Source organism: Microtus oregoni, unplaced genomic scaffold (assembly GCF_018167655.1).
Source record: "Microtus oregoni isolate MIOR12 unplaced genomic scaffold, Mior012 000010F_ref0000083, whole genome shotgun sequence".
Taxonomy (NCBI): domain Eukaryota; kingdom Metazoa; phylum Chordata; class Mammalia; order Rodentia; family Cricetidae; genus Microtus; species Microtus oregoni.
Genome location: NW_024543069.1, coordinates 8,138,228 through 8,162,411, shown reverse-complemented (window position 1 = coordinate 8,162,411; position 24,184 = coordinate 8,138,228). Strand labels below are relative to the sequence as shown.

Genomic DNA, 24,184 nt, shown 5'->3' with positions numbered 1-24,184 from the left:
TTAGAAAATTCCTCCCTCTGAATGTTTTGTTGACTTTGAGGACCTGCTGTGATCAGCAGAGCCTCCTACAGAAACACTCATGGCTTTCTTCTCAGCGCCTGGGATGCAAGGACAATGAAATTGTCATAATCGCCAGGGAGCGAGCGGCTAAAGTGCAACATCGCTGTTAAACAAGCTTCTACTCTACTCTCTGAAGGACAGGGAAAGAAGAAGCCCAATGTCATGGTCAGCCCTGAGCGTGGAATTCTACACCCAGTAACACCCCTGATACCGCTGCAGGGAAATCAAGTCGATGACCAACATTAACCATCATAGCCCTTCAGAATCTTCAGAAAGAAAGCTGCCTTAAAAATTGTATGCTGGTCCACCCCTACATTGTGGGATACAAAGTAGAGCATCCCTGCTGAACGAGGAGGCAAGTGTTTTGGATGCTGTTTCCTAAGGCAGTTCACTGTCATCGGGATAGAGGATGAAATTCAGTTAATTTATTAATTAAATTAATTGCCAAGAAGCATGTGGCCCTTAACTCACTCACCTACTATTTATACCAACTCTATGAGAAACACTTGGTATTTTTACGTGAAGGTCAGCAAGATCCCACAGTTGCTTAGGATAGGCCTTGAACACGGTAAGGTTTTGAGTTGTTTTAGTACAAAGCTATGGGATGTATCAGAGACAAAAGGCAAAACAGAAAACTTCAGAAGAATAATTCCTTGTCTGTGACGGTCTCTGCAATCACCATGCCCAGCAGAGTATCAACACAGGGAGGCAAAAGAGAAATCTGGTTCAGCACAATTCAGTAGCTGGTGTTGGTTCAAGTTCTGAGAGTCTGACACCAGGTAGTTTATTTTAGGCATATATAAGTGCAACACAATTTGGAAAAAAAAAATCCCGGTGATAATTAACTCAATCCTGTGTGTACACTAAAGCTTAAGGCATGAAACTCTACGTAAAGTACACGTGACAGCTTCCGTAAAGGTAGGTTTGATAGATTGACTCAGAAAAACAAGCTTATGATAAGGGTCTGTGGGAAGACCTGGTGTGATCTCAGCCACACGAATAACGCAAATGTCATCAGACTATAAATTACCTCTACTCCCTGCCTTCTGGGCAGAAAACAAGACATATATCATCTCTCCCTTTGAAAAGGCAACCCTTGAGTGTTTAATACTCCTGGTTTCCCCAGTGCATGTCTGTGAGTGCAAGACACTCTGTGCCTCCTATACTTATCTGTTGCATGATGTTGTTAAAAATAGAAGAAAAGTAGAGCCTATATCCATAAACATACAGGCACTGGGCTATTTTTTAAAAAAAAAAGAATACACAAAATCGGGAGAGGTGTGTGGTGGTTATTTGTTTTATCACATTCCAATTGGCTTGTTTTTGTTTTCTCTTAATTCTATTTTATTTTGTTATTAACCTGTTTGTTTTACTATTGACTGTTTGTTTTCTCATGACAGACAGAAAAGGGGTGGATCTTGATGGAAGGTAGGTAGGAAGGAAACTGTACTGAGGTAAGGGCAGGGAAAAAATTTAGAATATGTTGCATGAAAAAAAATCTATTGTCAATAAAATAAAAAAGAAAACGTTAAATATAAAAGAATAAAATCAGGCTAAAATGGATGCCTACGTGCATATAGTTATCAAAAGTGCTAATGGACTGCTATATTCTAGACATTTTCTAAATTTGATCCCTGGAATTCTGACACGAAGTATCAGTCTTCCACACTGCCAGTCCTTACAATCCCATGAAAGCGAATAAGACAGGCAACAAATTAGATGACCATATGAAAATCCTGAGTTAGGACCACTCAGAAAAGCTACTTTTAGATCTATGGGCAAAACAAAAAAAAAAAAACAGAACAGGGCATGCAATAACAATGGTACTTTCTGTTGTTTGAAAGAACTGTGTTTTGGAGTAATTGTCATGTAGCAATGGAGCCTTCAAGTTTCCTTCTCAAAGAAAGGCTCGTGGTGAAAACACCAGCAAAGCAGAGCGCTGAATAGAGAGTGATTAGCAGCGAGGAATACTCCAGACAGACCAAATAGCAGGGCTCAGACCCTGAGAAGGCCAAGAGCGCCAGAAGTCCCGGAAATAATGACAGAGTTACATAGAGGGAAATCACGTTGGTTACATAAAATGATACAGAAAAATAAACAAAAGTTTCAAAGAGAAATCAAAAGCTGCATGCCTACTCTATATTTCTAACCAATTGTTATAAAGTCCTGGGCTACTATGTGGGAAGAATGAACACAAACAAAAGAACTCGATGTGGACACCTATTCGTTTAGTCTAGTTGTGAGATTATTATACTTCACCTCTCATTAACTAAGTAGAAAATCTTAAAAATAGGCTGGGGAGCTGGATAAGACAATGAAGGGCCTTACCTTCCAAGGTTGGAGACCTGAATTACGTCCTGAAAATCTAGGTACAAATAAATAAATAAATAAAATAAAATAAAATAAAATAAAAAACAGGTAACCTTGTTGAAGTCTTGTTTGGGCAACCATTTTGTTGAGACTTCATGCGTGTAGCTTCCCTGACATTTCCAGATTAAGACAACATGCTAACAGGGAAGAGGGGACTCTTTGGGGTCTCCAACCCTAAAGACCAAAATAGGCAACAAAATACTGAGAGCAGGAAACACAGTCCTCCCTAGGAAAGAGTCACATAAACTGGTTATCTAATACCAAGCAGTCAGTCTTGAAATCATACATACAAGTAAGCATATACAGACTGTATTTATATATTTAGGAAAATAGATGCCTAATTAAAGACATAAATGCCATAATCTGAGAGAGATCAAAAGGGGTCCATTGGATGAGTTGTAGGGAAGAAGAGGAAGAGGGAAAATGTTGAAATTAGATTTCAATTTCACATTTATCAGGAGGCCAGAGTCCAGTGTGGCAATGCTTCCTGTTTCAGCACTGGGGAGGCAGAGACATGTAGATTCCTGAGGTTCAGTGACCAGCCTGCCTCACCTACTTACCAAGTGTAGGCTAGAGAAATATAACATCTCATAACACCAGGTGGATGGTCCCAAAGTAAGAACCCCTGAGATTCTCATCTGGCTTCCACGTACCTCTCCCCAACCAACATATAAAAATCTTATCAATAAAAATGTTACAGGTCAGTAATATGCAACATATCTCTCTATTTTTATTAGTTTATATTAAATATATAAAATAATAGGTTTATCTGGACATTTCCATGCATGCATATGACACATCTGTACTGTAACAGAAGTGCGAATCTAATTATATGAAGATCTTATATCAAGCCAACATGTTCTGGTTTTGCAGTGGATCAGTCAACAAGATAAACCTAAATAACGTTAGCAATTAGATGTCACTCGGGGAGACACACAAATAAGTAAACAAAAGTTTTGGACATGGTAGTGGGAAATTAACTCTTGTAATTAAAATGTTGCAGGACACAGAAAGACCTCTGTACATAAAAGGATTAAAGAGAAGTGTTTCCTTGAGTCTGATCTAATTGCTGACTACCAGACTGTTGAACGAACATTTAAGCAAAAACTAGCACAGGGAGGGGAAAAAAAGTAAGTTAATAAAATAAAGATGAGGAATACGAAAGGTGAGGCTAGATTTCTCTTTTCCCACCAGGATACTTCTAAGGAACTCAATTAAAGACAGCAATCTTCCAGGTAGAGTTCAGTACCCTGAGTTCCGGGGGAGCCACTGCTGGTTTGATAAAGGACTTAGAGTTCCATTCAGGAACATAACAAGATCAGGCATGTTCCCACTCGGAAAGCTTTTGTAGGAGACAGTATTCACAAAAAGCACAGTCAAAAGACAGTTTCTTATTGCATATGCAAAGCTCATATGAAGATGACTAACAGGAAATATCCACTACAAATCAAGTCTGTGTTTGTCTCCTGAGAGCAGCGCTGAGCTTCTGACGGTCTTAGGCCGAGACTGGGAAGTGAAGTGGACACGGAGAGGGCAAGCAAACTGCTGTTGGGGTTATCTAATGTGACGACTGAATGCCTGCCATAAACACATAAAAATGATAAGCACCTATCAGTGCACACACACATTGTAAGTAGGCATGCAGAACTCTCACAGAAGAGAGAAATAATAAATGTACAAGTTGGAAAGCAGAAATGGTCACTCCGTGTACTTCTCTGGCCTCCCTATGTGCACACATGTGCACACCTCAACACACAGCATACACACGTGGGCCACACAGAGTACTGAGTAGTATGTTAAACACCAACAGTAATCTGTTTCAAGTAGTCATCACTGATCCTCAGGATATAAGGGGATCTTTCCACATGATATTTCTTAGTAATATGGAACTTTTTTCTTTTAAGAAGGTAAGTGGGATGTTTTGCTTCCAAGAATATTCTGTTACATAATTCTTTTCTATCATAATTTAAGCTTTGGCCCAAAACAATTCAGTAATAACAGGTCACAAACATAAAGAGTGAGATCTCTGTGGGTCAATTCTAGAAACACCATGGTTCTTTGTGCCTTTTGTATATCACGAAGCAAAATCAGACCACAGAACCTTAACGTATAATAATAATCTGACAGAAATGAATCACCTCAGGACATTCTCGTCGTAGTGACTACACAGTTAAACGTACATGGGGAACTCTTTTAGTCATAGAATTTTAGCCTTGACACCAAGTTACACCTATTTGGGGGCATTTCACAACTTCAAATGCTCAGTTATACCCCAAATCCTTCCTCCCACAGCCAACATTTCCATTGGAAATTTGTTTCAGAAAACTAGTGAAAGACAGTAGTTGAATCTATTGTAGCTCTACTGTGTGTTGGGTGCACGTGTGTTACAGTGATTGTGCTCATACACGTTTGTGCGCATGCAGGCCGCAGCACAGCCTGCTATTGCTCCTTAAGAAGCTATCAATTTTACTTTCACCTTTTTTTTTTTGTAAGAGAGTGCGAGAGACAGACATAAACATATACATACAGAGATACAGACAGACAGACCGACTGACTGACACAGACAGGGTGGCTCACTGAACTGGAACTCGCCAGCCAACCTTGAGAATCAGCTCTCTTCCTCTTTCGCTTTGGGATTACACAGCTGTTCCAAAACATTCAGTTTTCTGTTGTATGAGTTCTGGATGATGGAACTCAGGTCCTCTTTACCAACTAAGCTCCTTCCCCAGCTCTTTAAGCCTAAAAGTACAAATAGTTTTTTAGAAGCACTATAAATAATTTTTATATGACCCCTAAACTATACACAGGCTGAAACACCACATACAAACCAAGTACACTGATTGGTAAACAGGGAGCAGATGAGCAGCTCATATCCAGGCCATCGCAGGGGCAATTTATCCCTTCGCTTAAAAGTCCCATAAACGCTTGTTTTGAGAGCCAAATTTTGACTGTTTTTGCTTTGTATCATATTTAAAAGATTGTCCTAACAAACAGACCGGTGCTTATATACACAATGCACGGGGTTGCAAGCCTGGCAGGGAAACGCTAAGATAATCTGCAAAGGCAATCCTTAAGCAGCAGCATCTTCCACCAAATTGCTGCCTATGAAGAAGCTGTTAGCCTTTAAAAGACCAACAGCTTCATATTAGCATTAGCTGATAGACCCAAACATCGTCAATGGATAAAGCAGACAGAATGGGACAGACTTACACAGTGGCATCTCAGAAGAAACCAACTATCTGCAATTTGGGGAGGATGTCTTAACACAAGAGAGAGGAGACAGGCACAAAGTACACGGCATTTAGTTGCATTTATTTAAAACATAAAACGAGTTGTCCTTCCACCCCTCTTGGGTCACGCTCTCCACTGATCAAGACGTTATGCAAGATACAGAGGTTCAAATGCACGTGTCTACCAAGGCTCAGTCAGCCGTGCAAGCACCGTAAGCAATGGCGGTTGGGATTTTGGCCAAGAGAAGCAGAAAAACAGTCGCTTACTACACAGGGATGCAGATCCATTATCAAGACTTTTGCACTGAACGTGGAAAGCCAGATGTTTGTGTTTTAAAATCTTTTTTTCCCATCAAGATGACATGTGAGATTATCAGAGCACTCTAGAAAACAAACCCAAACTTATTCGTATGAACTGGTATTTGCAGCTTGGGTTCTAAGTGATAGTCTTGTTCTTCCAATCCGATTGATTTAAGTGAAAGTACCTCCTCCATCTGGAAGTTAAGAAGCATAAGCAGGACAATCAGCTGCAGGTGAGCCTCGAAGCAGCCTGAACTCAGTGTCAAGTTGAAGGTACTTGGCAGTCGATGTTGTCTATAAGGAAGAGCTGAGTCCCTGTCTACATGGCAGGGCAGACAGGTGCTTGAAAGGGGATTATTATTAAAGAATGCTCTAAGCCTTTACATTCTGAATCAAGAAGAATGTATTGGAGGTAGAGGGAAAGGATGGTGAAACCGAGTTCACCACGGGGCTCTCACCCTTCCTGCACTAGGACATGGTCCCTAGGAAGCTTGCTGGCATCCTAGGAGGCATATAGAAGCTCCAGGAAAGCCATGCATGGACAAAATAAAAAGTAAAACGCCATAGCAGTGGGTCTCTGTAGGTAGTGTGAGTCGCCATCAGCACTGTTCAAGAACACAGCTCTCAGGAATGGAAAGGGGTCTCCAAGGAGACCAGTTCTTTTACTTCCAGATGAGTAGCCTCAATATGCATTTCACGCTATTGAATGTAACTTGTAACTCATAGCCCTCCTTTGGTCCCCCCTTAAATGCTGGAGTTATGTATGGGTATGCTATGCCATCCCTCACTCCGTGAATCCTCTTAACCCTGGAAGATTCTGAGAAGTTTAATATGCTCTCAGAGCCCCCCCATTTTGACAAAACTATTACAAGTTCATTTTTAGTTTTAGGAAGAGGGGGTGTTGGAAATGGAGGATTGATTCTATTAGAAAGAAATCAGTGTTATAAATTAGGCAGCCTGCATATTGGTTTTAAATTTGTCGGGATCTTTTTGTGTTTGCAGCGTTCCTAAATTTAAAATAGTAATAACACAGGGTCTTGTTGTCAAGTCAGATAACATCACTTGAAAGGTTACATTTTTCATGAAATTTCAATTCTTTTATTATTATTTACTATTGTTATTAAATTAGTAAGCAGTCATTGATCAACTCTGCGCAATCAGTTCATTAAGGGCACGTGAATTTCTCAATGGGGTTCTTATTTCAAAGGGGACAGGAATGGCTCAGGCTCCCAGAAGTCATGTATAACGTGTTCATGGGCTGAACACTGAGGACTTAAAATTCTAAGATGTACTTTAAAAGCCTGAGGAGGAGGAATTTTCCCTAAAGCAGTAGGTTTCCACCTTCTTTGGGTCACTGATTCTTGTAGGATTTGACAGAACGTCAGTTTCTGCCTTAGACAAGGGCACCTATAGAGAACTGTCACAAACTTTTAGGCGGTTCAAGGACTCTCACGGATCCCACAGAGAGAATGTCACCTTTAAGGGAGAGACGGTTCCAGGTCAGGTACTCATAGCGGTCTTACGCAACAGTTGCTTTGAAACAGGAGGTGGTTTGAGAACATCTGGAGGCCACGGGTAAGAACAAGACAGGCTTTCTTTATAAAGACTCGGCCCCACCCAAAGAGCCCCGTTGGCAGCGCCATTCTTGTGGAGTCCTCGGTGACTTGCCTTCTTGGAATTTATATACAAGATCTCACATGTATTCACAAATACCATCATCATAGCTAGCTAATTGCTACTTCTTCTTTGGACAATTTCAACAAAACCAAACGTCCTGGAGCATAAGCCAGGTGGACCCTAGCCAAACGCAGAGCTAAGGAGAAAAAAATAATACATCCGTCTCTCTAAAAACCATAACTCAATACAACATTACAGAGAACACAGACAATTTTTCCAAGTTTGGACTTCAGGAAAACAAAACAAAAGAAAGATTACATACCCAGACGAGTCAAAGTTATTCATGTTAACACCACAGCAAGTCAAAGACCAATGTCGGCTGGTATCATAGCCACAATCTGATACACAGTGCCATCTGGCAGGAATGGTAACATAGATTCTACAGAAAATCAGCAGTAACTTCTCACTGACAAGAGTACTAGATTCCTTGAGTCTTGAATGGAATATGGCATGGTACAGCTTTCAACAAAATATCATCTACTCCTCAAATCTCATAGGGCTGTGTGTGTGTGTGTGTGTGTGTGTGTGTGTGTGTGCTCGCGTCCAGGTTCCTGTGTGTGCATACATGTCGTGGCCAGAAACAGATAACCAGCCATGGGGTTACTCTTATGAATCACTGCATCTGACTTTTTAAGTGTGTACTGGAGATTTGAACTCGGGCTATCAGGCTGACACACAGCAAGCACATTATCCATCCCGCTGTCTCTCCAGACCTGAAACACACCTTAATATTTATTAACATGCCATACTGAAGTCCATTACATTGTGTGATGGCTGAAAAATTAGTAAAAGAAAACTTTCAGATGAAGGACGTATCAGATATTAACCTGGTAAGAACAGATGATACATTTGAGAGAGTCGAAAGCAGAGAAAGAATGAAATATATTTAGAAAGTTCAACAGAGGTCAAACAGGAAGTAGAAACGCTTATCTCACATGTTATTAATTACACAAATATGTTTAGGAGAATGAGAAAACTATGAACTTAGACTTACAACTACTCAGAAAACACCAAACGACTTTTGTCTTAACATGCTTTAATGCTGAACTTTTGACATTATTAATATTATGTAAGACTGTAACAAAATCTTAACTTTCAAAGTAGGGGTAAATGAACAACCTGAAATTGCCAGTCATGCAAGTCATATTATGTCTTCAAGTCAAAGATAACTTTCCAAGACCATTAACCTCTAGAAAGCTAAGAGCTTCTATTAAATCAGATCATCTCCAAGAACTGTAATCCACAAGCCAGAAACAGGAGAAGAACATATTCAATGAGCACACAAGACGCTGTTTTTCTCTCTGCTGCCAATGTAATCAGTCACGTTTAGATGGGCAAATATTCACACATGTGTTACCATGGGACTTTGGAAATTTCCGGGTATGTGATGTCCCCTCCTTTAATCTTTACTGTAAAACCCTATAATCTGTGTTTACACTTGAAGCAATCACACAGAATTTTAACTTCCTAAGGCTGAATGTTCTAAACATCAAATACTTGCCCTCTAAAGGGAGATTTCAGTATCCACTTATTGCTAATATGCTTCAAGTTTAATTAAAAGTCACATTGTAGTGCTTATTAAAATAGTTTTACAAAAACATTGCCAGATAATCCAAGAAAAAATAATTTAGAACAGTGCTTGGTACCCATGCAGAGCTCTCATGATGGCTTTGGCTAACAAACAGTAATTCAATAAATCTCACATTATGCTCACTCCCAGTGGCCCTCACCTTCTAGTATCCACATCCTTCAGTCATGTTCCCTTGATTGTAAGTAGAACTTAACAGTCTATGTGAAACTAACAGAATATGGCAAAATGATGAGAAATGACTTCCAAGATCCACTTATTAGAATACCTCCACTTTCATCTTGGGTACTTGGAGGATAAACAGTCAGCACTGCGCCCGGTAGCCTAAGGTGCTCCACCTACAGAGACTCTCATTCAGGTAAAAACAGGGCTTTGAGTTTGTCACAGGAAAGAATTTCAGGACAAAGGAGAAAGAGCCACGAATGTCGCCACCACACATTTCAAGCAAAAGTAAGGGATAGTACACGGTTTAGATTTAAGAGTCAGCACCGAGCAACTGACACAAAGGAAGGACAGTATGCACTCCGGTGTAGTTACAGGCTTCTTAAGAGTGTCACATGAACACATCCGTATAAGAACTATAGATGTGATTCTGTGGTTTAAGTGGCATTGCTGAAATGATGTAATTTGCACTATGGTTTAAGATCAAGTCAAGTTCAGAACATAGGTACAAAAGTATGGGCAAGTTGACTCATTTCTCTTCTGTATAAATGTGGCTTCACGAGGCACATCATTTGGAAGAAGGGAGGTGGGAGGTGTGTGGGGAGGGTTGCACTTATAGGTCACCAGCATTCTAGTTCTAAACAAGCATAGTTCTGTTGTTCACAGCATCCTGGCTGGAGGTATCTCTTGGCAAAGGAAATGCTGTCTCTTTAAACAAGCTTGACTTGGTTAGTTGTGTTGACATTTCTGACCCTCCGCCAGCAGGAAACACAAACCAACGTAAAGAGTTTTGTTCTACTGTGCCTCACTTGTTCTGGTTTTCTGGGATTTTTTTCCTGGCTAGTTTGTTTTGAGACAGTCTTGTGAGAGAGCCCAGATGAGCGCAGGATTGGAAGTCACTACTAATTCATACAATAAGAAGAATTGTTTTTTGGAAGTTGCATAGGTGGTGTACTTGCCCTGGATAAAAAGCAATCCTTGATATCAGTATTACTTAATTTGTCTTACGCCATCATTGGGACCCCTAAATAGAACTTCTAGTCTATTTAAAAAAAACTCTCTCAACGTTGATGAAAAGCTTGAGCCACTGGAACTAGGCTTAAAATTCAGAAACCTCAATCTCTGTGGGTGAGGCTCCTCCTTCGACACTGTCCTTCAGTGAAGCTCTTGAAATTTTGTCTCCCTCACCTTCAGAGACTCAAAACCAAAGGGAAAATGGTCATTTCTTAACACTATCAATATTCAGCAGACAGGCAGGAGACACTCAGATATTTAAATTCTGAAGTGTCAGTAGAGGTGAGGAATAAGGAAGTCACAGCAATTCTGAAACCCAAGCTGATGTACTCAATTAGGGCCCCAGGCCTGCAAATCAACCTCCAGGTATTTCGTACCCAGAGGCTTTTCGTTATACTCTTGAAGTCATGCATCCTGTTCACGCTTGCTGCTCTGGGTTTGCCATGGCCTTCTTTGCCAGTGAAATGTGGGTGACTCCATAGACTCCTCTCATGTAAGCCTGCCTCTTTCCCCTTCAGCTCAAGATGGCAGGATTTCTCCTGATAAAATCTTACCAAAGATTTCCATGAGCATCCTGTGACAGGTTGTAAAGCTTTGCTCGCTGGAGCCTGCCCTGTCCATCTGTGCTCATGCTGGGACAGATGAGAGGCAGTTCTCTTAAGGGTCTGCCTTTTCCTCGACCTCATCCATAAAACTTCTCAAAACCCAAACTTCTGTAAAGAATGTGACTCAAGCTCATGACACTTCTGTTGAGAGCATCTGTGTCAATCTTGGGAGGTCATGTGGTATGGCATTCTTCCTTACTATTTCCATGACTCTACCAGAAAGATTATGTGGCTACAAGCTAGGCTTGTATCTAATGTCATGGTTTTCTGATAGTACTGTAGTATGACCTTGTTTTCTGGCCCTGTCCTTCATTCATTTAACTGTGTGTGCGTATGCGTGTGTGCGTTCCAGAGTATGTGTACATATGCCACGGTACGGAGTGCAGACGGTATGAAGAGGGGGTCAGCAGAGTATCCAGATGGCCTGGAACTTAAGCTACAGTTGGTTGTGAGATGCCATGTGAGTACGAGGAGCCAAACCTGGAGCTTCTGCAAGAGCAACAAGATTTCTTAACTTCTGAGCCATCTTTCCAAATCCGGTGATTTTTGTTAATTTTATAAGTATTTCATTGTCTAGAGAGACTGAGAATCTTCAATTCATCAAGTCATGGATTTTTTTTATCAACTATCCTCTCAATTTACCTTTTTCCTATAGTTTATCATAACATAATAAAAATAAATCTAGTGACATTTCAATATTTTTTTCTAGGAAATCTCTTTTAATTGGATAGTTAATTCAGTTGACAACATTTACTCCCAATATACTTGCAAATGACTGTGGATCACACAAGGACACGGACCTGTGGGCACTGCTAAAAATTCTGTGCAACTTCATTTCTAATTTCCAGTGAGTTTTTTCTTACAGTAAAAAAATATCCATCCATCCATCCTTCCATCCATCCATCCATTCATCCATCCACCACCTTAAATTTCAAACTTCTCTGAACAATATGATTCAAACACTCTTATTAGCATACACAAGTCTAAGGCCATTTCTCATTTATACTTATTTATTTTTGAGGCAGGGTTTACTATGTAGCCCTGGCTAGCCTGGATCTCATAGGTATCTAACTGTCTGTGCCTCCCAAGTGCTGGGATCAAAGGCACGTGCCATCATGTGCAGGCTCCAACCTTTAGACTTTGATGGTGGCACCCTACTCTAAAACATGCATTCATTATCATTTTGCAAAGCACATTACCCCCACAGACTGGGACTTAGGGTGGTCCTATGACTTCTACTTGCATGCTGTGGTACGTGTGCACCTGCAGTCACACATGAACATGCCCATAGACACACATCATATCCATAGATTACACACATGTGTATACATAGGAACACACACGTAGACACACATCATACCCATAGATCAGACACATGTGTACATGTAGGAATATGCCCATAGACACGTATCATACCCATAGATCACATACATGTGTACATGTAGGAACATGCACATAGACATACATCATACCCATAGATATGACACATGTGAATAAACATACACATGCACAAATTTTTTTGAGTACAATGGTGACATTTGATCTCTATACACACAGGTACATACATATGGACATTTACCCTCCCAACACAGAGACAAACACACAAAATGGCTGAGTAGTTGAATCGGTATCACAGAAAGTAGATTTATAACAAAAAGACCCTAGTACAAACATGATAAATTGTTGTATTCAAAGTTAAGTAACCAAATAATTCTCATCTGTCCAACTGCAATTTGTTTATATTTACTCTTGCCATTGCGTCTATATTTAAGTGAGCTTATACGCAACATCAAAGCTTTCTTGAAGATCATTATTTATAGAAGATTCTGCAGTTTGTAACAAAAACCTCAATTAAAAAGTGCATGCTAAACGAAGTGGAAACTACAAGATGGAGTATCTGATTCCCCTAAAGTGATTCTAATTTTTTGATTCACTTATCCTCAGTGCAAAGTAAATTGTCATTCAAATATTTTACAGTGTCTATCCTTCACAATGACACCACATCTTTAATGTCCTACTCACTATCACATTGTAGCATTTCATGTGTAAAGAAAAGGAACAGAAATATTTTCCAAATGTCAGACAGTCATGGAGCAATTTATCTCATTGCCTTGTCCCTCCAGGCCATGAGGCCATTTAGTAAAGGCTTATTAGTGAACAGCAATGACTGACAGACAAGCTTGCAGCATAAGCCTTCATAGGCCAAGGAAAACAAAGAGCATAAACATTCCATTCAGCAATGCATAGCACTGTTTAAAAATAGCAATGTCATGGGAGTCCAAACTGAAACAGGCATCTCGGTGGTCCTTGGGGAGCACAGGACGGTGCAGAACGCTGCCTTCAACAAGAAGTCAGGGTCTTTGGCTCTGTGCTCAGCTTGAACCAGAGGGTGAGCGAGTTCCCATCTCAGAATTTCGAGAATTACAAAATTCTGTGTTCTTACCAGACCGGATCAGTTCGCTGCGTTCTTAAACCTCAGGCACGCAGGCCTCCTCACGTGAGTTCTCACCAGGCCGGCCAACACCTGGTAAGTCAAGGCGCTGCCAAGTGTTTGTCTTCCCCAACAATAGACTTCTGAAAAGAAAACCTGACCCACTGCCTTGTAAATGAAAAACGTGATGTACATGGCGATAATGAATGGCAATTAATAGACTATTTAATTAAAAGATTATAGATCATGAAACAAATTCTGGCTCCCAGGTTGTTACTTGCCTGAAGTCAGCTTCCTTTCGTGAAGCAGGAGAGAGATTCTAAGATCAAACCAAGCGTTTCTCCTTCACTTGTCAAGAACACGTTGCGTCGGAATAGCAAGTTTTCTACTGTGTGATCTGGCGTTATTTGAGGGAGCATCTGCTTCCTCTAAAGTCAACTCTGGCAACAACTAAAGTCACGTGGCGACCCATGTCCTTCACCCTAATATGATGCTGAAAATGGTGACACCTTTTAACCTCTTAGTCTAAATCTGACTTGAATCTTCATAGGAATGACTTTCTCAGGACAACCCAGACAGGAAGCTTCATTGGGGTTCCACACTTGCCTTCATTAGATGCCATCTTGACATGGCAAGGTACTTACCCCAAACCCCAGACTGCTCCTTCAGTCCAAAGTGGTGCTCAACACAGTACCTTGGCACCCAATACCTTGGCATGGCAGGCACTCAATAAAGGTTATTAAGTACCATTCAATGTGGAAAATACACTCTGAAATTCATTGAACAAATTTATGCTCGGAAGCAAAGTGCTTTACTATTCTTATTTGAACTTATGATAGACACATGGAACTTTCACTTCTAAAGAAGGCTATGAAACCCACAAACAACCTAGAAACAAAAGTCGCAAATACATTTTGCCCACCATGATAGAACACAAACACTCTTTGGCCAAAATGAAGAGCAACAATTCTTAGTCACTGTTATATAAAATGCTTTCATATTATTTTTCTTCCCCAGAATAGGATCAAAAAAAATAAAAAGGAAGAAAGAAAAAGATAACAAGAGGGTCAGAAGGTTATGGCAAAGCTGGGCAACAAGTTCCGAGAAACCGTCTCATTTAAACGTTGACTAGTCACACGTGTAATAAAAGGTAGGCTAATGAAACCAAGTCCAACACATCCAGCAGTTGCCATCCTGTTGCCTAATAAATGCTGCCAGTTAAATGTTCTACTGAAGCGGCCTTCATGCTACTGCTGCCCTTGAAGTCCACTCTCCCTTCTCCATTTCCTATGGCTTTCTTTTCTTTTCTTTTCTTTTCTTTCTTTCTTTCTTTCTTTCTTCCTTCTTCCCTCCCTCACTCCCCCCTTTCCCCCTTTCTTTCTTTTCTTCCTTCCTTCCTTTCTTTCTTTCTTTCTTTCTCTTTCTTTCTTCTTTCCTTCCTTTCTTTTTTTTTAAAAGAGATTGAAGTTTTAAGGAAGAATCGTAATGCCTTGAACACTCATCCGCTACTACTAACTTCTCTCCCACTCCCATATTCCGGTTCTCCTCCAGCACTCTGACTTTTGGCCCACTTCATCGTGGTCCTCATTCCCCTCACTCCAGCTCTCGTATTCTTTCAGCCAGTGTCCAGGGGACAATGTTCTTTGCAAAGACAGAAGAACTAAGCAAGGTCAAGGGGAGGGTTTTCCTCCTGGAGCTCACACCAGAGGTCTCTGTGCCATGCACGATTCTAACATACTCAAGCAGAGTAGCTCCGGTCCGCAGGGATGGCTGGTGCAAACATGACCTACGGCTGCAGATTCTTGTAGTGATCACTGACATGCAACAGCGTGCTCTACTTGGAGTTGCATGAAGTATTTAAAAGTTTATCTTTTCACTGGGGAATGAATTGAACATGTTAAACTATCAACATCAACCAATTGCCTACTTATGTGCTGTGACAAGAAGACTTAAGAGAAGCGACTTCAAGAAGGAAGGATTTATTTGCCCCACAGTTAGCAAAAGCATGCTTCAGCATGTTCAGCATGGTGGTGGGGCAGCAGAACTGGGACTCCTTATAGCCACAAACCATAAAGCAGGGAGCCCTGTCTTGACATCAGAGTTGACTATAACCTTCACCTCCTCCACACAATGACCCACGTCCAGTTAGGCTCTATCTCCGGAAGTTTCACAGCGTGCCAAGAGCGCTGCCACCTGACAAGCAACTGTTTGGACGCCCAAGCCCAAGAGGCCCACTTCACACTGCAACCACGTCAGTATTATTAAGGAAAGCGTGTCTTTTTAGGTGTTAGCTATGCTTTGATACAGATGGCTATTTCAGAGCCATGTTTAATTGATGTTACAAGGCTCAACTTGGCACATGGCGATGATTATACCTTCCAAACACTGTCTATACTTGCACACCTAAGGACTGAGTTATCAAGACGTGTGAAGGACTCAGTCCAGAAGCCCTCAGTGGTAGTTCCTATGCAAGTTCCACTCCTCCAGCACAGCACACTAGGTATTGGCCCACATGGAGGCCTATGAGACAGTTATCTTGATAGCTCTATGAGAAGAAACAGTGCCAGGGAGAGGTTCACTTACTTGTCCAAGATCACACAGCGAGGAGAAAGCACAACGAATTGATGTCCTCTGCCTCCCTTGCCAGTATCAAGGAACAGTACCCCACTCGCCATTATTAAGAACATCTGTTGATATACACCTGATGTCTCCCGAGGACCAACTATATGCCAGGCAGGCATCAGGAAGGAAGAGGAAGGACTTTAAAGAGGTCAAGCTTGAACTGAAGGGCTTTTGTTTTCAAGCAAATGTAGGAGCCATGGAAAAAAAAAAAAAGGCCATGGCCCAATGTGATACTTTCCTGGACAGGATAGGGTGTTGTCCTGGTGGCAGCAAACTTAAGTAACAAGGTGGACTCTCAGAAGCACGAAACTCTCAAACTCCTTTCTTCTAAATAATAACAGCATAGTTGTTTGAATTTAGAGTATGTGAAACATTGCGCACATTTTCTTCACTGGTAACCAGTCCTTAATGTTTCAGTGTGGCACACTGTTGCCAGGGAGGACACTTAGTATTCTCAGATGTGTGCTCCTTACATTTTCTTCCCGACCTTACTACATGAGGTCATTACCTCCGAAGCGGCACACCTCTGCCAGTCTAAAGTGGCGCAGAGGGTTAATTAATAACCAAATTCTAATTCTCTGCTTCCATCATCAAGGAGGAGCCATTCGCTCTCCAGGCTAAAAGGCACTGACTTATGTCAGCTTATCTCCTTTCCTGATGCTTGCTTAGAAACAACGGAGGGTAGATAACTGTACAGGAAACTCATCCAGTCTCGAAACTGAGCCTAGGACCAAGCTGGGAGGCCAACAAGAAAAGGATTATCTATCTCAAAGGGGGAACCAGATGATCACACAGCTCTACAGTATTCCAGGTTTAGACTCAAAATTCCGTGGGAATTATTTTGGTTAATCTTCACAATAACTATGATAAAATGGCTCACTCTACTCTCCCCTTGATAAATAAGAAAAATTAGGCCCAACTCCACACACACACACACACACACACACACACACACACACACACACACACACACGGCAGAACTAGAATTGGAACACAGTCCAGAAACCAGTCTGCTTTTAATCACATGCCCAGGATAAGCGATGAAAACACCCTTGGGGCCAAGCAAGTGAAGAGGATGTTTGAAGTAGCTTAGCCTTAAGATTAGAAAGCCAAGGCTCTTAACCATAGCTGCCTTTGGAATCACCTAGGGAGCCTTAAAGGCGGTTGGTTGAAGCCTGGGTCCGCCCCCACAGATGTGATTTAATTGATGTGGGAGCTGCTAGGTGCTCTAAATGGGCAGTCTAGCCAGGGGCAGGCTGCTTGCAGAGCAGGGTGGCATGTGGCTCACTTGAAAGCAGCAAGAAGAACCTTTCAGATGTTATGTAAACAGTGCACTGAACAAAGGTTGCTACTGCTCCTGCAACCAGTATGTGATCTCTGAACTCTTACTGGGTATAATTACGGTGCTAATATGGAAGTTAGATACATAGATGATTGAGAGATACTTAGATTATAAAAACTAAATGATAGGAGATAGATAGATAGATAGATAGATAGATAGATAGATAGATAGAAAAGACAAGCAACAGATAGATAAGTTGATGCAGACGACATTGTCATGGTTTTTTGCAGAGATGATCATCTGGTCCCTTAGCCTTTCCATATCATCATCCAGCTCCAATTATGGGACAATTATAAAAAATAGTAATCTCTGTTCACAGGACTCTGGAGTACACCCTGTTCTTCAAATGGAGATAACCCAACTATGCTCACCTAACAAATGCATACCATTCGATAAAGAAATATTTAGTTCAATTTTTTCAAAAGCTGTGTTTTAAAAGAAGACCACTCAAAACTAACTCTGACCTTTATGCCAGCCAAATCAAGAGATCTCACTTGACCAAACAAGTCTTAAGAAGCAAAAGTGGGAGGAGGCGGTTCAAGAGGTGGCTTAGTCTGTGAAGTCCCTGCTGTGTAGCCTGGAGACCTACATTTTGCTATGTAACCCAGTGGCTATGGAGGAGAGCCCAGCAGATCTCTGAAGCCAGTCAGCCTAGCTCAGTCATAAAGTGTCAGGATCGGGGAAAGACCCCATCTCAAGAAGCAAAGGTGGGGAGCAAATGAGAAAAGACAGCTGGCATCAATCTACAGCCTCCACATTCACGCACACCCACACGGAGACATTGATGTCAAAAACAAGCAAATATAACAGAAAAGAATGGTATTAGATGCTCTAAAGGTTTGTGTATGAAGGGTTACACAGCACCACTAGATAAAATGTCGCTTGTCCTGGGGAAGGGAAAACAAAAGCTGCGTGCCATCAGAAGATGCTCGTTATTAAATAGCCTGCAGATGTGAAAAGGATGCTGCTAACGGCAAGCCTGAATCCTCTTCTGAAAAAAAGCAGAAACTTCAGCCGGCCTGTGAACTCATGTCTTGCTCCACAATCATGGCAACTGTTGCACTGCCAGCCAAAAGGAAATGGCAAAATGCACCAATTAAGAAAGATTTCAGGGACTGGGTGCACAGCTCAGCCAGTCACTTGGTTGCTTGCTATGCACGCTGAGGACCTCAGTTTCAGTCCCTAGGACGCACATAAAAACCCAGGGATGGTGGTATACATGGTAGTATATGACTGCAATCTGGGTGCTGGGAGGGTGAAAACAGAAAGTCCTTGGAGCTCAAGGGCCAGACAAACAGTCTGGCTGTCTCAAGAAATAAAGTAAGAGAGTGAAAAAAAAAAAAAAACCATACTGAACATCAATCTATGGCCTCAACGTAGGAACATACATATACACTGGTGCACACACATACGCACACATGAGAGTGCACACATGTGCACGTGCACACGCGCACACACACACACACACACACACACACACAAATAACCCGGGTGGTGTTAGCTGGCTAGTCAGTCAACCTAGCCAAAACGGATATTTAAGATTCAGTTAGGGACCCTGTATCCTAAAGTAGAGAGACTCGATTAAGGAAGACTTCCTGATATCCACCTCTATCTCTCCCGTGTGCAAATGGAGAGTCAACACACGCACAACCACTCTGAAGCACACCGGAATACCGCTGGCACATTCTAAGTAAACAAGCCCAGTATCGACCCTTCTCACACCAACAACTCATAGAGAAACTCCCATACCTATAATTTAAAAAAAAAAAGAAACAAAAACAAAAAATCTAAGAAAGTATCAAAACAGGTTTTCCTTTTGAAAGAAGCCCAGCCACATATTTTCATTTGCCTGGGGCAGCGCAGGCTGAAGAAGCTAAAAATACTTTCTTTTCTTCTAAGTTTGGAAGAACAAATCAGACCAAGGAAAGAGCTGCATATCATTTTCCCCTATCTTAAAAGTCTTACTAGAAAACGCTCTGCACAGCTGGATTAAGGCAAAGGCATCTGTTTTGTGTGTGCAGACACATCCACCGTCAGAAAGACCCCTCTGGCTTATCCGCCCAGGAAGATCCAATATTTGTACTATCAACAGGGACGGTCATCATTTGACTGATTAGGTAGGGTGCTTATTTCTCGCTTCCTTTGTGTTGGAGAGAGAGTTCCATAAGGGCTGAAAACAAACCAGCGGGACAGGCAAAAGCATTTATAATAACATATACAATGAGTAGTATGTCCTCTCCAGAGTCCCAAAGAGCTGGCACGCACTCATTCACGAATCATGCACTCACTCACGAATCATTTGGGCCGTGAGAATTCGCATTCGATGGGATTTTTAAAAGAGAAGGATCCAAGCTTCGGACGCCTTGCTCAAGTGGTGTCTTCCGAGGCTGGCAAAGTGAAATGCTATGTTTCTTCTATCCGACTTCCCCAAGCTAACTGTAAAAACACACGTGTGCATCCAAGCATACCCACACACAGAGCTCTGTGATCACCTAAAGGCCTCCGAAGGAAGACACCCTTTTAAAGTGTGGACTTTTCCATCACGCCCAACGTTTCTCAAATTACCTATTAAACCAGCATAATAATAACAATACTAGATAGCCAGTCCCATTCACCGGCCACTAGTGCACTGCCCCCCCCCCCCTTTATTTTTCTTGAAAAGGAGAACCAGTTAGCAATTGTGTGTGCAACTCTCCATATCTACAAACCAGAGCTTGCCTCTTGGGAAAGAGTTGGCAGATGTGGCAGGAGGGCTATTTGCCCAGAATGCAGCTGGGCCTTTGACAAGTGCTTCTGGTAAAATACCCTGTCTTGTATGCACACATCCCTCCCCCCCCACCCCCCAAGCCAGGCAGGACCATGGGTTAGTGCTGTGGGTTTTTTCAAAAAGAACTCCTGGGAGGAAGAAGGAAAACCGGGATGTCACCTCTCCACAACACACCCAGAGGCCAGCAGCCCCGGGTTGTTGTTCCGGAAGGTCACTGGGTGGTACCTGCCAAGCCAAGCTACTTTCCCAGCCCAGCACTAGCTCGGAGCGAAGTTGGCCACGCGCGTCCCCTTAACTGTACTGTACCTTGCAACTGGGCAGAGAGTGAGTCTTGGTGCTGCTGGTACTTGAGCGCCACCGCCTCAGCTTTGCGCAGCTGGGTCTGCAGTTCCAAGTAGAGCATCGCGCCATAAAGGAAGCCGAAGATCACCGTGAGAAGCAGCAGCGTCTGGAAGATCCGCTTCTGCTTTCGGGAGCACATCCCGTTTCCCATAGTCCCTCCTGCGCCCCGCGCTGCGGCGGCGGCGGGCGCCGTCGTGTCCTCGGTCCTCGGCTGAGTCGGGCGGCTCAGCAGCGGCCACCGCGGGAAGTAGCCGGACTCGGCATGAGCAGAAGACGCAAGACACAAAAGCGGGGCCGGAGGGGAAGAGGCGGCTGCTCAGCCCCCGCGTACGGCGGGGCGCCAGGCCATCGACGCCACCCGGGCAGCGGCCACCAAACTTCTGGGACGTCAAATCTCCGCGAGTGGCTGGGCCCGCGTGGGGTCCCTTTGCATACTTCAGAGCCCGCTTGCCCTTGCCGCCGGTCCCCACGCGCAGCCTACCCTGCTTTCCTTGCTCCACACTTCTTGGCCTCGCCGTCCCCACCGTCTGTCCCCGCCCCTCGCGCCGGCTCCCGTGGCTGGACTTTGTCGCTACCACGGGTAGGGGACGCGCGCCCAACAAAGGGACCTGGTTCCCCGAGGCGTCCCCGCGCAAGATCCTCCTCGGAGGGTGGAGAGATGGGGACAGGTTGCTCTGGTCGGGTTAGGAGGGGGCCGGTGGGCCGGTGTCACTGATCTGGCAGTTCCAGCGGTCCGCCACCTCCCACCCAACTTACGTGTCACCCACGGCCCCGCTAATCATGGCCAACGGGATTCCGGGAGGAAGTCCCACTCGGGCTCCCAGCTCATTGGGCCCGCACGAGCCTCCGCTCCCTCCTTTCGGGGAGCCAATGCTGGGCTCCATTGGACGCCAGCTTTGTCTGTCCCGCCCCGGGCCGCGCCTTCCCTCTCTGCTCCGGGCAGGCCCTGCTCTCCGTGGGCCGCGCGGCTGCCTGGCGCCTGGGTGCGCCCACGTGGAGCCCGGGTGGGTGGGGATAGGCGGAGGAGCCGGCGTGGGAGTGCTGGGGACTTGTCCTGGCCTGAGGCTTGGGGACGGTCGTTGGGCACGTGTGCACATCTGTGTGCATGTGTGTCCCAGAACTTGAAATGCACGTGGAGAAAGAATACAGCGCTTACACACTCCAAGGACAGCAAACAGCAGGGCATGCACTCTGCTAAGTCCTGCTCACTTTTTAGCCTACAGAATGAGCTCAGGTTGCAGACACAATGTTCTTTGCAAAAATAGGCACAATCTCTCCAGGGCTACCTACTGAGACTTCTGCCATCAGGGAGACTAGCCTGCCTTCATAGATGATAGGAAGCAAGCTGGAGCCCTGAAACTCACTTGACTGTCCTCGTGGGATGGGGAAATCACTTTGTTGGCAGAGGAAAAGAAATGATCTCATATGTTTCCTCTGGCTTCAAATGGAATAATTTAAAAACAAATCTTACAGGCTGAAATGAGTATGCATTCATTTTGCTATGTGTATTTCTCGTAATGATGGCAGAAATACATCAGTTACATTTTAAAATTACATCTTCGAGGCCAACAAAAGACCGTAACTGGAGAAGTTAGACAAACATAATAACTCTAAACCACTTCTAAGAAATCCATGGTGCGTTTGTTTCTTCCATGTAATGAGAGGGGGTATGGAATTGAGGTTATGCATAAGTGATAATTTTGTTTCCTCTCTTGACCTGAATTCTAAGGAAAATGCATTATTTCTGAGAAGAATCAGTAATGCATAATTTTCGCGATGCCCTGACTGGGTTGTCGTCATCACCATCAATTATGGGGAATGAATGTTTAAGATGAAGGAAGATCTGCTTACGCCAGGTTCATTTTAAAGACAGTCCCTGTCCTGGATGTTTTTAGGTCAACTCTGAAATCATCAGTTAACAAGAACCACGCAGGCAGACTGGGGCATTTATCTCATCGTGAAACATAAGCAGGATTGGTATGTGCACTTAGCTAATAAAAAAATCACATCACAGTTTTCAAAACGCTTACACTGATAGCTCAGGACATTCAATCTACCTGCTGGAAACAAAGAAACCCAATTTGACCATGCTGACTCTAAATAGTTCTAGGACTTTCTAGGTCTTATAAAAACGAAGTTGCTCACAACAGGAGAACCAATCAGAATCTTACCCATTTCATCTTGTTCTGTAGAAACCAAGTCATCATTCCAATTAAGCACGTCATCAAGAACTATATTCTGTTAAAACGTGAATCTATGCCAGGCCTAGTGGTACAAACCAGCTACTGGGGAGATCAAGGCAACAGGATTCCAAGGTCTATCCAGATGAAATTAGAGAGACCATGTTTCAAATCAAAAGTGAAAAAAAAATAGACATAGGGATGACAGCTTATTGTTAGGACACTTAACCTAGCATGTAGTTGACAGCGAGTTCAATCCCCAGTCCCAGGAAAAAGGAAAAAATGCCCAATTTAAAAAGAAAATAGACTAAAGAAGCTAAGTTTTGTTCCATGGTCTTGGTATCCTCTCACAGACATGGGTCTTAGGGGCCTTACCACTGTTTACGGCTTCCTCTTTCTGTTTTACTCACAGAAATTGAAAGTAATTAGTAGGATTCCTTTAGAGTCCCTCAGAACTCAATTCGCTCATAAGCTGTGAAAGATTCCTGTGCAAACTTCCCCAAAGGAAATGAAATTTTCAGCAATAATCATAGCCTGTACTCGAACATGAGATTCATTGTGGACACGCATGAACACACAGATGACTGTTATGTTAGAGAGGCATGGTAAGTCGGCTTACAAATTACATGACACATGGTATTCAGTTCAATGTCCAGCCTTTGGAAACTCATGAATCCATGATCACTCATTTTAAACTTCGGACTTGTGAGCATCAGCTTCATTCCAGTTTCTTGAGGTCTTCTTTGCCTACAGCAGACAACTTATTCTACAGAATCTAATAAATCAAGGCCATAAAACACAACTCAATATTTTAGTCATAAAATTTGAAAGAGAAAGAAGTTATTACACCAACTTATCCATTATTTCAAATTCAAGAAGGGTTTTCAGGAGAACATAAAGTCACTAATGGCAGTGTCTTTTTAATATTACATTTTCAAGGTGAACATTGCCTCTGGATTCTTGAATATATAAGTATAGCACTTTTGAGTAGCTAACATGGGAGGCATTCAGGGCCTATAAATTAAATTTACATAGCACTGCCTTTGGGTAGAGTTTATAATATATGAGCTATTTACACTGGTCTCAGAAGGTCTGTTGTTAGTTGTATTTTATTTTGTTTCTTTATCATTTAAAAGAACAACCTTTCATAATTAAATATCCATATGTTATATAGTTCACAGTGTGTGCGTATAATTTGGAAATTACAAATACCCAGGGATTTCTTCCACTTAGCATTTTTTTCTAAGACAGGAGAAAGACAACCAGAACCTCACATCCCAGAAGAGTTAAGATAGCATTTGAGAACATTAGCATAGTCTCTGACTCAAAGGAAGATGTTCAAATTTGCTTATGTTCCAAAGAGGGGAAGTTAAGAAAAATAAATTTGACACGAGCAGGTAATGCATACTTTGGAACAATCTAACTAACATTATTAATGTAGAATGAGCCATCGGCTTTCCTGAAAACTTGTATTGAAATATCTTTACTACAAAT

At 42.6% G+C, this 24,184-nt stretch overlaps 1 protein-coding gene across 2 annotated transcripts in view; it reads right to left on the bottom strand.

Moving 5' to 3' along the window:
• The window catches only part of Golim4 (golgi integral membrane protein 4), a 75,195-nt gene extending 53,902 nt beyond the window's left edge, over window positions 1-21,293 (bottom strand). For both annotated transcript variants that reach the window (XM_041659293.1, XM_041659294.1), the window contains exon 1: window positions 20,475-21,293. In XM_041659293.1, the coding sequence (XP_041515227.1) occupies window positions 20,475-20,661 (187 nt within the window). In that variant the 5' untranslated portion in view covers window positions 20,662-21,293. The remainder of the gene's footprint in view (window positions 1-20,474) is intronic.
• Between the last annotated feature and the right edge of the window lie 2,891 nt (window positions 21,294-24,184).